The sequence below is a fragment of the Bombina bombina genome, chromosome 3 (genome assembly GCF_027579735.1).
Source record: "Bombina bombina isolate aBomBom1 chromosome 3, aBomBom1.pri, whole genome shotgun sequence".
Lineage (NCBI taxonomy): Eukaryota > Metazoa > Chordata > Amphibia > Anura > Bombinatoridae > Bombina > Bombina bombina.
This window is the reverse complement of record NC_069501.1, coordinates 758,193,565-758,206,220: the sequence shown is the minus strand read 5'-3', so window position 1 is coordinate 758,206,220 and position 12,656 is coordinate 758,193,565. Positions and strand designations below refer to the sequence as shown.

The 12,656-nt window shown below is 34.1% G+C and overlaps 1 protein-coding gene across 2 annotated transcripts in view; it reads left to right on the top strand.

Annotated features, from left to right (window-relative positions):
• SH3RF3 (SH3 domain containing ring finger 3) overlaps positions 1 to 12,656 on the top strand; it is an 899,869-nt gene that overhangs the window by 756,164 nt on the left and 131,049 nt on the right. For both annotated transcript variants that reach the window (XM_053707609.1, XM_053707610.1), the window contains one exon: positions 7,729 to 7,899. In XM_053707609.1, the coding sequence (XP_053563584.1) occupies positions 7,729 to 7,899 (171 nt within the window). The remainder of the gene's footprint in view (positions 1 to 7,728; positions 7,900 to 12,656) is intronic.

The following is a 12,656-nucleotide window of genomic DNA, read 5'->3' as shown; positions in this document are numbered from 1 at the left end:
ACATTGCCCAAAACCCTAAGCTAAAAATAAAACCCACCCAATAAACCCTTAAAAAACCTAACACTAACCCCTGCCGATCCACTTACAGTTTTTGAAGACCGGACATTCATTCTCATCCAGGCGGCCAAAGTTCTCCTCGAAGCCAGCAGAAGTCTTCATCCAAGCGGGCAGAAGTCTTCATCCAGACAGCATCTTCTATCTTCATCCATCTGGCGCGGAGCAGGTTCATCTTCAAGACATCCGGTGCGGAGCATCCTCTTCTTCTGATGGTTGTTGAAGAATGAAGTTTCCCTTTAAATGACATCATCTAAGATGGCATCCCTTACAATCCGATTGGCTGATAGAATTTTATCAGCCAATAGGAATTAAGGGGGGAAAATCCTATTGGCTGTTGCAATCAGCCAATAGGATTGAGCTCGCATTCTATTGGCTGATTGGAATAGCCAATAGAATGCGAGCTCAATTCTATTGGCTGTTTAGTGTAGGGCCATTGGCAGTTTAGTGTAGGCTAGGGTTTTTTTTTATTTTGGGGGTCTTTTTTATTTTGATAGGGCTATTAGATTAGGAGTAATTTGTTTTTATTTTTGATAATTTCTTTTTTTATTTTGTGTAATTTAGTGTTTATTTTTTTGTAATTTAGATAATTGTATTTTGTTAATTTAATTTATTTAATTTTATTGTAATATTAGGTGTTAGTGTAACTCAGTTTAGGTTTCATTTTACAGGTAAATTAGTATTTATTTTAACTAGGTAGCTAGTAAATAGTTAATAACTATTTACTAATTAGTTTACCTAGTTAAAATAAATACAAACTTAGCTATGAAATAAAAATAACACCTAAGCTAACTACAATGTAACTATTAATTATATTGTAGTTAGCTTAGGGTTTATTTTACAGGTAAGAAAGTATTTATTTTTAAATAAGTATTATTTATTTATTAATAGTAAGTTCTATTTAGAATTATTTTAATTATGTTAAAGTTAGGGGGTGTTAGGGTTAGGGTTACGTTAGGGTTAGACTTAGGGTTAGGGTTAAGTTAAGGGTTAATATATTTATTTAGTGTTAGTGATGTGGGAGGCCAGAGGTTTAGGGGTTAATAACTTTAGTATAGTGGTGGCGGCGACATTGTGGGTGGCAGATTAGAGGTTAATAAGGGAAGGTAGGTGGCGGCGACATTGGGGGCAGAAGATTAGGGGTTAATAAGTGTAGGTAGGTGGCGGCGACATTGGGGGCGGCAGATTAGCGGTTAATAAGTGTAATGTAGGGTTTATGTTAGGGTATTAGATTTAAACATACATTTTTTTTGCCACATAGACATCAATGGGGCTGCGTTACGGAGCTTTACGCTCCGCGATTGCAGGTGTTAGGCTTTTTTTAGCTGGCTCACCCCATTGATGTCTATGGGGAAATTGTGCACAAGCACGTCAAAACACTGCTTGTATTTGGGTGAAGCATGGAGCTCAACGCAACCATATCGCCCGCACAAGCCGTTTTTTTGCAAACCTGTAATAGCAGTGCTATGAAAGGTGAGCAGTGAAAATAACTTACAAGTTATTCATGAGTCAGCCATAACGCAAAACTCGTAATCTGGCTGCTAGTTAGTACTCCTGAGTATTAAACATCTTTAAACCAAAAACTTTTTAATGAAATATAAATGAAGGTATTATTTGCTACCATGTTTACTAGTGCATTATTTTACAGTAGCTTTTGCCAATGTTCTTGAAATATATACAATACCTTCTAATAAGAGTAAATCACCATGTTGACAATATGGCTGTTATTAAATATACGTAAATTGAATGTGGTAGAAAAGCCACATGGTAAAGCACATATTTGAGTTAAAGTTCATGTTCCTTGCTTTGAAAGAATTTTTATACACTTAAAAATGTTTCCATTTAAAGACCTACTGGCCTGCGGAGTCTTTTTTCTGACACTGTTATTTCCTGATATCAGACTTTACCTTTCTTTATGCCAACTGGCAGCCTTTTCTGTCTAGCATGTAGCTCCTACAGTGAGGCATTCGCTATATGGACAGGCCGTCTGCCCGCTCAGTTTAATGTGTTATTTTAACATTTTCAGATAACAGTGTGATGCATTAGTAACAGGTATTTAATATCATTTTACTCTATCTCATATTATTTTGTAGTATTTAATATCATATTACTCTACCTCATACGATTTTGCAATATTTAATATCATATTACTCTACATTATGGGCCAGGTTACAAGTGGCACGCTATTTAGCGCTTTCCTTTGAGCGTATACTTAGCTAGAATTAAGCTTTTTGAGTGCTTATTACAAGTTGAAAGTAAAAAGCTAACCAAATATTGTGACTCCCCATAGAAGGCAAAGGAGAGCGCAGAAAAAAAACTTATTGCTCAGGGCTAACCCAACAGGAGTTATTCATATTTCACATTCCAATGTTTTTCACATACAGAACAAGTAATTTTTATTGTAAATTGTAATTTTTTATTGTAAATACATATTTCTATATCTACCTATACCTGTATATCTATACATATAGATATATAGGTATAGATATCTATTTTACATTAACATTAATATATATATATATATATATATATATATATATAATTACAAAAATATTATTTTTTTTGACTAACACAGTGTCGAATTGGCGCGCATAAAGAATTACTAGCTTTAGTATGCGTTATTGAAAAATTACATATAAAATCTGAAAACAATATTAATAAAAAATATTATACATACTGTAAAAAAAATCTAAACAATCTATAGAATACAAATATATATATATATATATATATATATATATATATATATATATATATATACCAATCCGTGTAAAGAAGGCACTCTCCATTTCTCTAAATAAATACTTTATTATGTGAACATTTTAGGTATAGTTGGTAATCTGGCAAGGTTTGTGATAATAGGTGTGATTAGATAGCGTTCGTATCATGACATGCACAACTAAGCTGGCATACATATCTTTCTCTGTATCGTGAGTACTTACATAGCGCCGAGCCTTTTTAGTTTTGACACTTGTTTTTTTATTATGTTGGCCACTCCGGGATGCTGTACGTTTTTTTGCGCTTGCGCAGTTGCACATGGAGGACACCGGAGCTTCCTTGATCTCTCAGTGGTGGGACATTATTTATTGCAGGTACTTATGTCTGAGGATGGGGGTGACCCCAAAAACGTTCACGTAATAAAGTATTTATTTAGATAAACTGAGAGTGCCTTCTTTACATGGATTGCTATCATTTCAAGTTGAAGTGTCTCTGTTTGCTCAGAGAGAGTACTGTGCCCATCTGCAGTATTGATATATATATATATATATATATATATATATATATATATATATATATATATTACAGTATGTATAATTATTTTTAATAATTGTTATTAATACTTTTTATATTTTATAAGTATTATTTCAATAATGCCTATTTAACAAAGATCGGACAGTGCGGATCAGGTCCGACAGACCTCGCTGAATGTGAAGAGCAATACGCTCTCCATAGTCAACATTGCACCAGCAGCTTTTGTGAGCTGCTGGTGCAATGCCGCCCCCTGCAGATTCGCGGCCGGCAGGGGATGTCAATCAACCCGATTGTACTCGATCGGGTTGAATTGCAGCGATATCTGTCCGCCTGCTCAGAGCAGGCGGACAGGTTATGGAGCAGCGGCCAGAAACAAGGGCCCTCAAGCTCCATCCGGAGCTTGATAAATATGCCCCTAAAATATGTATTTACAATAAAAATTCCATTATCCTGTAAATGAAAAACATTGGAATGTTACATATGTACAGTAAAACACCCAAATACATAAAAACATATGTATATATATATACAGATATTTAGACATGTGTATATATATATATACATACAGTATATACGTGTGTATGTATACAATATAACCCTTTGCAGTCAAACACCTTGTCATATACCATATACCTTTTAACCCATATAACTTTTTATTTTTAATATTTATTTGAATAATTTTTATCAGATAGGCTTTACATGAGTTTAACTGTACTTTTGAATGCATATGTAATTTTTTAACGCACTACCCGTTATGTGAGGGTTTCAGTCCCGCTAACCCGACAAGGGTAAAATATGATAGCACTCTCATAATTATGTTTACTTTCAACTTGTAATACACACACTATTTCCGACGTGTGCAGAAAACCGAGATCACTCGTTCGCAACAGTTAGTGTGACACTTGTAATCTAGGATGGAATGGGTGGTCTGCGCTGTAGGGAATGGTGTGTATGTGCGAATACGAGAACAACAGACGATAAAAAGGTAAAAATGAATATGTATGGGTGAGTGGAGCAATAGAGAAGAGAGGGGAAGAGAAAAAGGAGATAAGAAAATAAAAGGATTTAAGCTTTAACATATGATTCTAAACATAACAAGGAATAAAATAATATGTCCGTTGAAAAGCTTTCTTTTTTAAATTGCATGCTCTATCTGAATCATGAAAATACAATTTCAACTTCCATTATCCCTTTTAGGAATTGCCATATGATATGACTGAAATCATCAACTGCATCTAAAGCATAATTGTCCAGAATAAAAATGATGTATCTCTAATATATTGTAAAGGAAAAAATGTTATGTCTATAAAAAAAATAAATTTCAAGGGGAGCAATTGAGATTGTAAACCTGTCAGAAAATGTTATAAAGCAGTCTGAAAAAGAAGATGGAAATGTGCAAGTTTAGTCAACAATAAGCAATATGTGTTGTGTAGAATACAATATAACAGACTATTTGTTTTAATTTGTGTTTAGCTCTCAGAATCACAATCCTCTCTCTCACTCTCTTCTACTCTACTTCTATCTATCTTTCTATCTATCTATCTATCTATCTATCTATCTATCTATCTATCTATCTATCTATCTATCTGTCTGTCTGTCTGTCTATATGCCTGTCTGTCTGTTTGCATGCATGTATATTTTCAAAAGGAGAAGTGAGCTCATGTTTCTTTGATTACTTCAAGATGTCTGTCTTTTTCTTGAAATAGTGGAGTATTTTATTGTTATCTTATTCCTACATGTTTCAAAGTGAAGTGCAAGATTTTGATGAATCCACTTTCACATATACATGAAATGTAATCAATGCAATGAGGATATAATAATGAAACATTTCATCATTGACGTTCTCGAGGAAGCTATGCAAATTAGTAAAATATGCAGTTGTCAAGATAGGTGTTCCGGGGGGTGATGGCAAACTCTGCTATACAGGACAACTCTGTATTATATGCATTGAGATATTTAAAGTCTGTTTTGTGACTAAATATTTCTTCAGGAACCTGAAAAACTGAGAACTAGTGTTCAAGCTATTGTACTGTAAATAGGTCAAATAAAAGGGTAACCTCTGTGGGGTCAATTTATCAAAGCGTCAATCTCAGTGCATTCGCCGGCGTCAATACGCTCGCCAGACATCGCTGCCGCGGATCTAAAGACGCCAAAAACACGAGCGTCAAGTACAGTGCAAAGAGCATCGGACTGTTGATAACTAAGAGTTATCGTCGATGACGCAGTTATTCAGGTTTTCCCCAACTTTATTTATACCATTTCATTACTGTCCATGAACAAGCACATTTCTCTAAAGCTAATCTTTTATTTTTCAACTGTTAATGTCCAAGAAATAGATAAATTTATACCTCAACAAACAATATCTCATAGAAAGTTATTGTTATATTGATTTGTTATACAAAAACATTCTGCTATATGATAGTTTCAAATAAATTAATGTGTATTTGTATTTCTAGAAGTCATGATATGCTTTTATCTCATATTTTATTTTTGTAAATGATTATTAATGCTAGAATTTGTACATATATCATATATCTTTGCACATACTTGTGTGTGTGTGTGTGTATATATATGTGTATATATATATATATATATATATATATATATATATATATATATATATATATATGTGTGTGTTATGTCAGAAATCTGTTGCAAACATATTTACATGTCCCTAAATTCCTTTTTTTGTTCTAAACAATGTTGTCTTTCATATTGCTGTGTTTATTTATACTACTATATGTATATAGTGTAAATTTATTATTATTCTGAGCAGGAATAATTGCAAATATAACATGTAATCAGGGTATCATATGTATTTATTTGCAATCAATGGATATTTTAAGAGCTAGGCCAGTTTTCTCTCTGTACCTGTGTAATCCCTCCTGATTGCAATCTAGTTTTAAAAACCACCGCTTCACAGGTGTTATAAAATGGGCTGGCATATAAGATGACATTTCTTACAGAAAAAGAAATTCAAGAGAAGGAAGAAATACACTGAAAATATCATGACAGTAAAGAGGTAATTTTAATTTCTGCTGTATCTGAATCATTACAGTTTAATGTTAGGTGGGCTATCCCTTTGCGCTATCCGCTTAAGATTATATTGAATCAAACATTAATTCGAATTTTAAAATCATTGTCTAAAATATTACACTGTGTGTCCTAATGTCAGCATCAATGTTTTTCTTTAATTCTAAATTCACATATACATACTGTCAAAGTATACTACACAATGTAACAAATGGCACTTGCAAGTTCTGATGAGTGATCAATGACACAAGTATCGAGCATTTTGATTTGTTATTGATAGTTTAAAATGTATATTTGAATCAGATTGGCTGATGTCATAAATCATGTGATTATGCATATTACAATCAAAAGTGGTTGAAAACTTCACTAGTGTGTTGTTTAGGAGTTTGCGTATAATTGGTGCGAAAAGTGTTGCGTCAAAATTGGTGCGAAGTGGAGAGTGTGACTTGTATTATATGGCTTAAACATGGTGCACATAGATTTTTCACAAAAAAATAAAAAGGAAGCTAGCTATATTAAGTTTTGTATTTCATTTTTATCTCTATCTCTATAATTGTGACAAGTTTGTGGCAAAACTTTTCAACAAATTTGTAGAAATATTGACCCCTTGCTTTGTAATGAGAGACAATTTTTTAACATAATCCATAAGTAGTATTGTATTTTTCATTTTTATCCCTGTATCTACTAGTGCACCAAATGTGGAGCAATAATTTTGTTTGATTTAGAAAGGATATACAATTTTAATAGAGTTTCTAATTTACTTTAATTATGTAATATACTTCATTCTCTTGCAGCATCGAACATAAGCTTTCTGTGTTTTCAGACTCCTATTGACTTCTATGGCATCCGCGACCTGAAGGGTGGGAGATTGAAAACTAGGTACACTGCCTCGGGATGCACGCAAGCGTACCTGATAAATGTTTGATAAATTTGGAAAAGGTTCAAATAGAGTTGAATCTGAATTCTAAACATCTGTAATGACGCAAGCATCGGTCTGAGTTGGATTGAGATTGCAGGATCATATTTTATGTCACAAAGTTCAACATTTGCCGATCTTGACGCTTTGATAACTATGGCGGATCAATCTCGCAACAATGCAGAATTCAAGCGTATTTTCAGTTGATGCTTTGATAAATAGACCCCTGTGTCTGTGTTAGCAATTGATGTAAATTCAGCCATAATTGTCACTATTTATATTTATGATAAATTGTGAAATGTGACATCAATGTTATATATCAAACTACACTGTTAATATTGTGTAATAGGTATGACTTCTTTGCATTAAACAATAATTTTCAAGTTGCTGAATCATAGACTTGAAGCTTATTACTAGGAGATAATAGTAACTTGTACTAACAGTAGTGTCTCATGCTTTTGTGTTTCCTGCAGATACTTGGCCCTGTATGCATACAAACCACAGAAGAATGATGAGCTGGAGCTCCGCAAGGGTGAGATGTACAGAGTCATTGAAAAATGTCAAGATGGCTGGTTTAAGGGAACCTCCCTCCGGACAGGATTATCAGGAGTCTTTCCAGGCAATTATGTCACACCTGTTTCTAGGTGAGGAGACAAATTGAACCAAGACCAAAGTTTCCATATATATATATTAAAAAGAGGCCATTTAATCTCATAATAAACACAAATTTAACCCTGTAATGACCACAACGTACCCTGTATGTTGCTGGTCATTAAAGGACTTTCTGCTAATAGTAGGGTGGGTCTCGCTGCAAGCAGCAAGACCGCTTTAATTGACCATCCCTCCCTCCTGCAGGCTTCATAAAAAAGCGTGGTATCGTCGCTGGCGGCAAGACTGCCCAATTGAGAAAGCAATCCCCATAGAAAGACCATTGAAGCTGGTCATTAAGAGGCTAAACCCCTATAATGGCCTTAATTACAAGTGGAGCACAAAAATATTAGTGATATTAACACATTCATAGCACTCATATTACAAGTGGCGAGTTAGGTTTTGTGCTCTAAGCAAATTGTGTGCTAAGCTGAAGGTGTGCTAAGGCTATAGCAGATTTCTCTGTATAGTTTTATGGAATGTTATTAATAATAATGGTTTACTTCAAGTCTGAAAAAGTACTACGTGTTACACAGATAGTTTGGATTGCATTTAACTCACGTCTTGTATTACGAGCGCAATAAATGTTCTAATATTGCTCCCTGCACTATGCATTGAAGCCCTCCACATGTAACACCATATTGTATGTTAATATTTGCACAAGGTTGGGCAAAAGATAGAGCACCCAGCACTAATGAATGAGATCCACTTGTAATCTAGCCCAAAATGTTACATTAAGTATAGTTAAAACATTATAGCTAATATTCATTATTTATGGTGCCTACTATTGCTGCAATTTCTCTTGGCAAAAATGCATCTTCACCCATCCCCAAAGGAACTGTAAACCTGAAGTACCTGCTGAAAATGATCATGAGATTATCTTTATATAATGCAAAGCTATCGTGAATTTTACATTGCACCTCTGAGCAGCTTATGATATTTGTTTTTTAACCATTTATTTTGTAAGCAGATCTATTGGAAAAGTAATACTGTATTTTGCAAAATGTCATCACAAACAAAACAAGATGATGGTTTGCAGCATTTTTTCATTATAGGTTCTCCTTTCTAACATTCTACTGGCTTATCAGGGTTTTTGTTTTTTTATGCCAATTTTAACCTGTAATTACCACTACTTAATCCATATTTATTTACTATTTAATACTATGGAGCTATCACCATGGCATCTAGTAGATGGGTTATAATGGTATTGGGTTTCCATAGTAACACATTGTCCCAGGGAATTGGCATGCTTTTTTTCACAGTTGTTACAAGTAAAAACACAGCAAACAAAATTAATTCCAAAGGACAAATCTACCACTAAAACTGTTATTACACAAAATTGCTACAATTATTTGGCCAGTGTATAATTTTATTGTTGAATACTAGCATACATTATTTAGCAGTTAGCCTTGGTAAACACAACAGTTACTATAAATCCTATACAATCCAGATGCTTTTGTAAACAGAAGGGTTTTTATTTTAGACCTTTACCGTGTGGAAAGCAAAACAGATTATCCTAAACTAACTTCTTTTTTTCTTTACTTTCTTATGTAGAATATTATTATAACAAGGTTACTTAAGGGAAAAAAAGGCAAAATTAGGAGATCCAAAAGCATCCAGCAATTTAGCTTACCTAGGCCTAGATTTGGAGTTTTGTCGGTAAGGACCCGCGTAGCTAACGCCGGCTTTTTTCTGGCCGCACCATAAAAATAACTCTGGTATTGAGAGTCCACATAAAGGCTGCGTTAGGCTCCAAAAAAGGAGCGTAGAGCATTTTTAACGCAACTTCAACTCTCGATACCAGAGTTGCTTACGGACGTGGCCAGCCTCAAAAACGTGCTCGTGCACGATTCCCCCATAGGAAACAATGGAGCTGTTTGAGCTGAAAAAAAACCTAACACCTGCAAAAAAGCCGCGTTCAGCTCCTAACGCAGCCCCATTGTTTGCTATGCGTAAACACTTCCTACGTCTGCACCTAACACTCTAACATGTACCCCGAGTCTAAACACCCCTAACCTTACACTTATTAACCCCTAATCTGCCGCCCCCGCTATCGCTGACCCCTGCATATTTTTTTAACCCCTAATATGCCGCTCCGTAAACCGCCGCTACTTACATTATCCCTATGTACCCCTAATCTGCTGCCCCTTTATTACCCATTCCTCAGTTTTGCATAACCAACACAGTTATATAATTACGCATTTTACCCTGTGATAACCTTGTATCTAAGCCTCTGCTGACTGCCCCCTTATTTCAGTTATTTTTGTCAGACTTGCATTTTAGCCAATCAATGCTGACTCCTAGGTAACTCCATGTGCATGAGCACAATGTTATCTATATGACACACATGAACTAATGCCCTCTAGTGGTGAAAAACTGTCAAAATCGATTCAGATAAGAGGCGGCCTTCAAGATCTAAGACATTAGCATATGACCTACCTAGGTTTAGCTTTCAACTAAGAATACCAAGAGAACAAAGCAAAATTGGTGATAAAAGTATATCGGAAAGTTGTTAAAAATTACATGCCCTATCTGAATCATGAAAGTTTATTTTGGACTAGACTGTCCCTTAAAAATAAGTTTGCATGAAAAAATAGCTTTTCAAATTGAAATTTTCAGTATATATATAATATTCAGTTTTAGATGGAACCTAGACAATTATGAGTAAAATTCAAATAGAGCATATCATTTTAAACAACTTTCCAATGTGCTTCATTCTCTTGGTATCCTTTGCTGAAGATGCAGTAACGCACTACTGAGAGCTAACTGAACACATCGGGTGAACCAATAACAACAGGCATAAAAAGTGCAGTCATCAATCAGCAGCTAGCTTACAGTAGTGTATTACTGCTCCTTAGGCCTACCTAGGTATGTTTTAAAAAAAAGGATATTAAGTGATCAAAACAAATTGGATAATAGAAGTAAATTGGAAAGTTGTTTAAAATGCCATGCTCTAGCTGAATAATCACAGACTATTTTGGTGTTTTATGTTACTTTAAAATTCATTTTTTTTTTTTAACTGGAACAAACTAAACAAAGTTAAAATTACTTAAAGAGACATAAAACCAGTTGGGATAGAGACAAAATATAATAATATGTACTTTAATTACTTTACCTGCAAATTTATACTGCAGTGCTTCACCATTAACCCTTTCTTTTTAGTTTCTGAATTGAAACCCCCCCCCCCCACACACATTTCCTTCTATGGCTGTATCTATATATTTTGTTGTTTTGGTAGAATGCAAAAGTACATAGGGATTATCTGCTGGAGCATGCATAGAAGCTGTGAACTCAGTTGAAATACAATGCCTGTGTCTAAACACTGATAAAGGGGGTGTGGACTTGGCTTCTTCAGGCAGCTTAAGAAAGCAAAAGCAAAACATTTAAGAAAGCAAAAGGCTTATTTTTTAATTAGCCTGCATTACCTATCAAATACATCAGCATTTTCCACTGGAAGACTGGAATTCATATAGAATACTACAGTTCTCTCTGAAATTAAGAATTGCTAGCTTCAAAGCGGGTTCCTGAACCCAAATTTTTTATTTAATGATTCAGATAGAGCATGCAATTTTAAACAACTTTCTAATTTACTCCTATTATAATTTTTTTCTTCGTTCTCTTGGTATCTTTATTTAAAAAAGCAGGCTTGTAAACATTGGACCTGCCCCATTTTTGGTTCAGGACCCTGGATAGCGCTTGCTAATTGATGGCTACATTTAGCCACCAATCAGCAAGCACTACCCAGGTGCGGAACCAAAGGTGCCATATAGATAACATTGTCCTCATTCCAGTGCAGTTATTTATGAGTCAGCACTGATTGGCTAAAGTGCAAGTCTGTCAAAATGACTAAAATAAGGGGGCAGTTAGGGATAGGCGAATGTTTTGCAGCATTCAAAAAATTAATGAATTTTAACACATTTGTTCGTTCATTCTAATATTTGTTTAATGTAATTGTATTTCTAATGCTTTCTTTAAATGTAATATTCAATTTAAATTCTTCTAATAATTCTATTCGAATTAATTATGTAATATTATTCAAATTCGAAAAATTTGAATTAATATATTTGTAATAGTATTTCTAAAGCTATCTTTAAATGTAATATCCAAATTATGCAATATTCGAAATAGAAACATTCAAATTGATATATTTGTATCTATTATGTATCAATTTACTAAATTCCCTGCCACATGAACTATTGAATATAGTTTGATCTATTTGATCTAATTATGAACTAATTATGAACTAATTTGATATTTGATCTAATTATGAATATTCCAAAACCGGAAATAACATCCAATTACCAAATTTTAATGGATTTTCATTCTTATCAACATTTGATTGTCCAAAGCGAATGTCCACAGGACTATTCGTTATACCAAACGAATTACACTTTCAGCACATCCGCCCATCCCTAGGGGCAGTCTGCACAGGCTTATATACAAGTTAATCACAGAGGTAAAAAGTGTATTACTATAACAGTGTTGGTCATTTTTATTGGTTTTTAAACAATAAAAATGTCTTGAGTAGACTGTCCCTTTAAAGATGGTAGAAACATACCAGAGTAAGAATGAAAATCAGCAGCACAGTCATCATGGCACAACCCTTTAATTTACAGAGGTTTTTAACAAAACGCAACAAAAATATGAGTTACATATGGAAGCCCAACCCACAAGAGTGTCTTAAGGCTGAACAACTAACTATAAATTGTAAATCAGTTCAGTGCATCCTATAATTAAGCAGCACATTGAACTA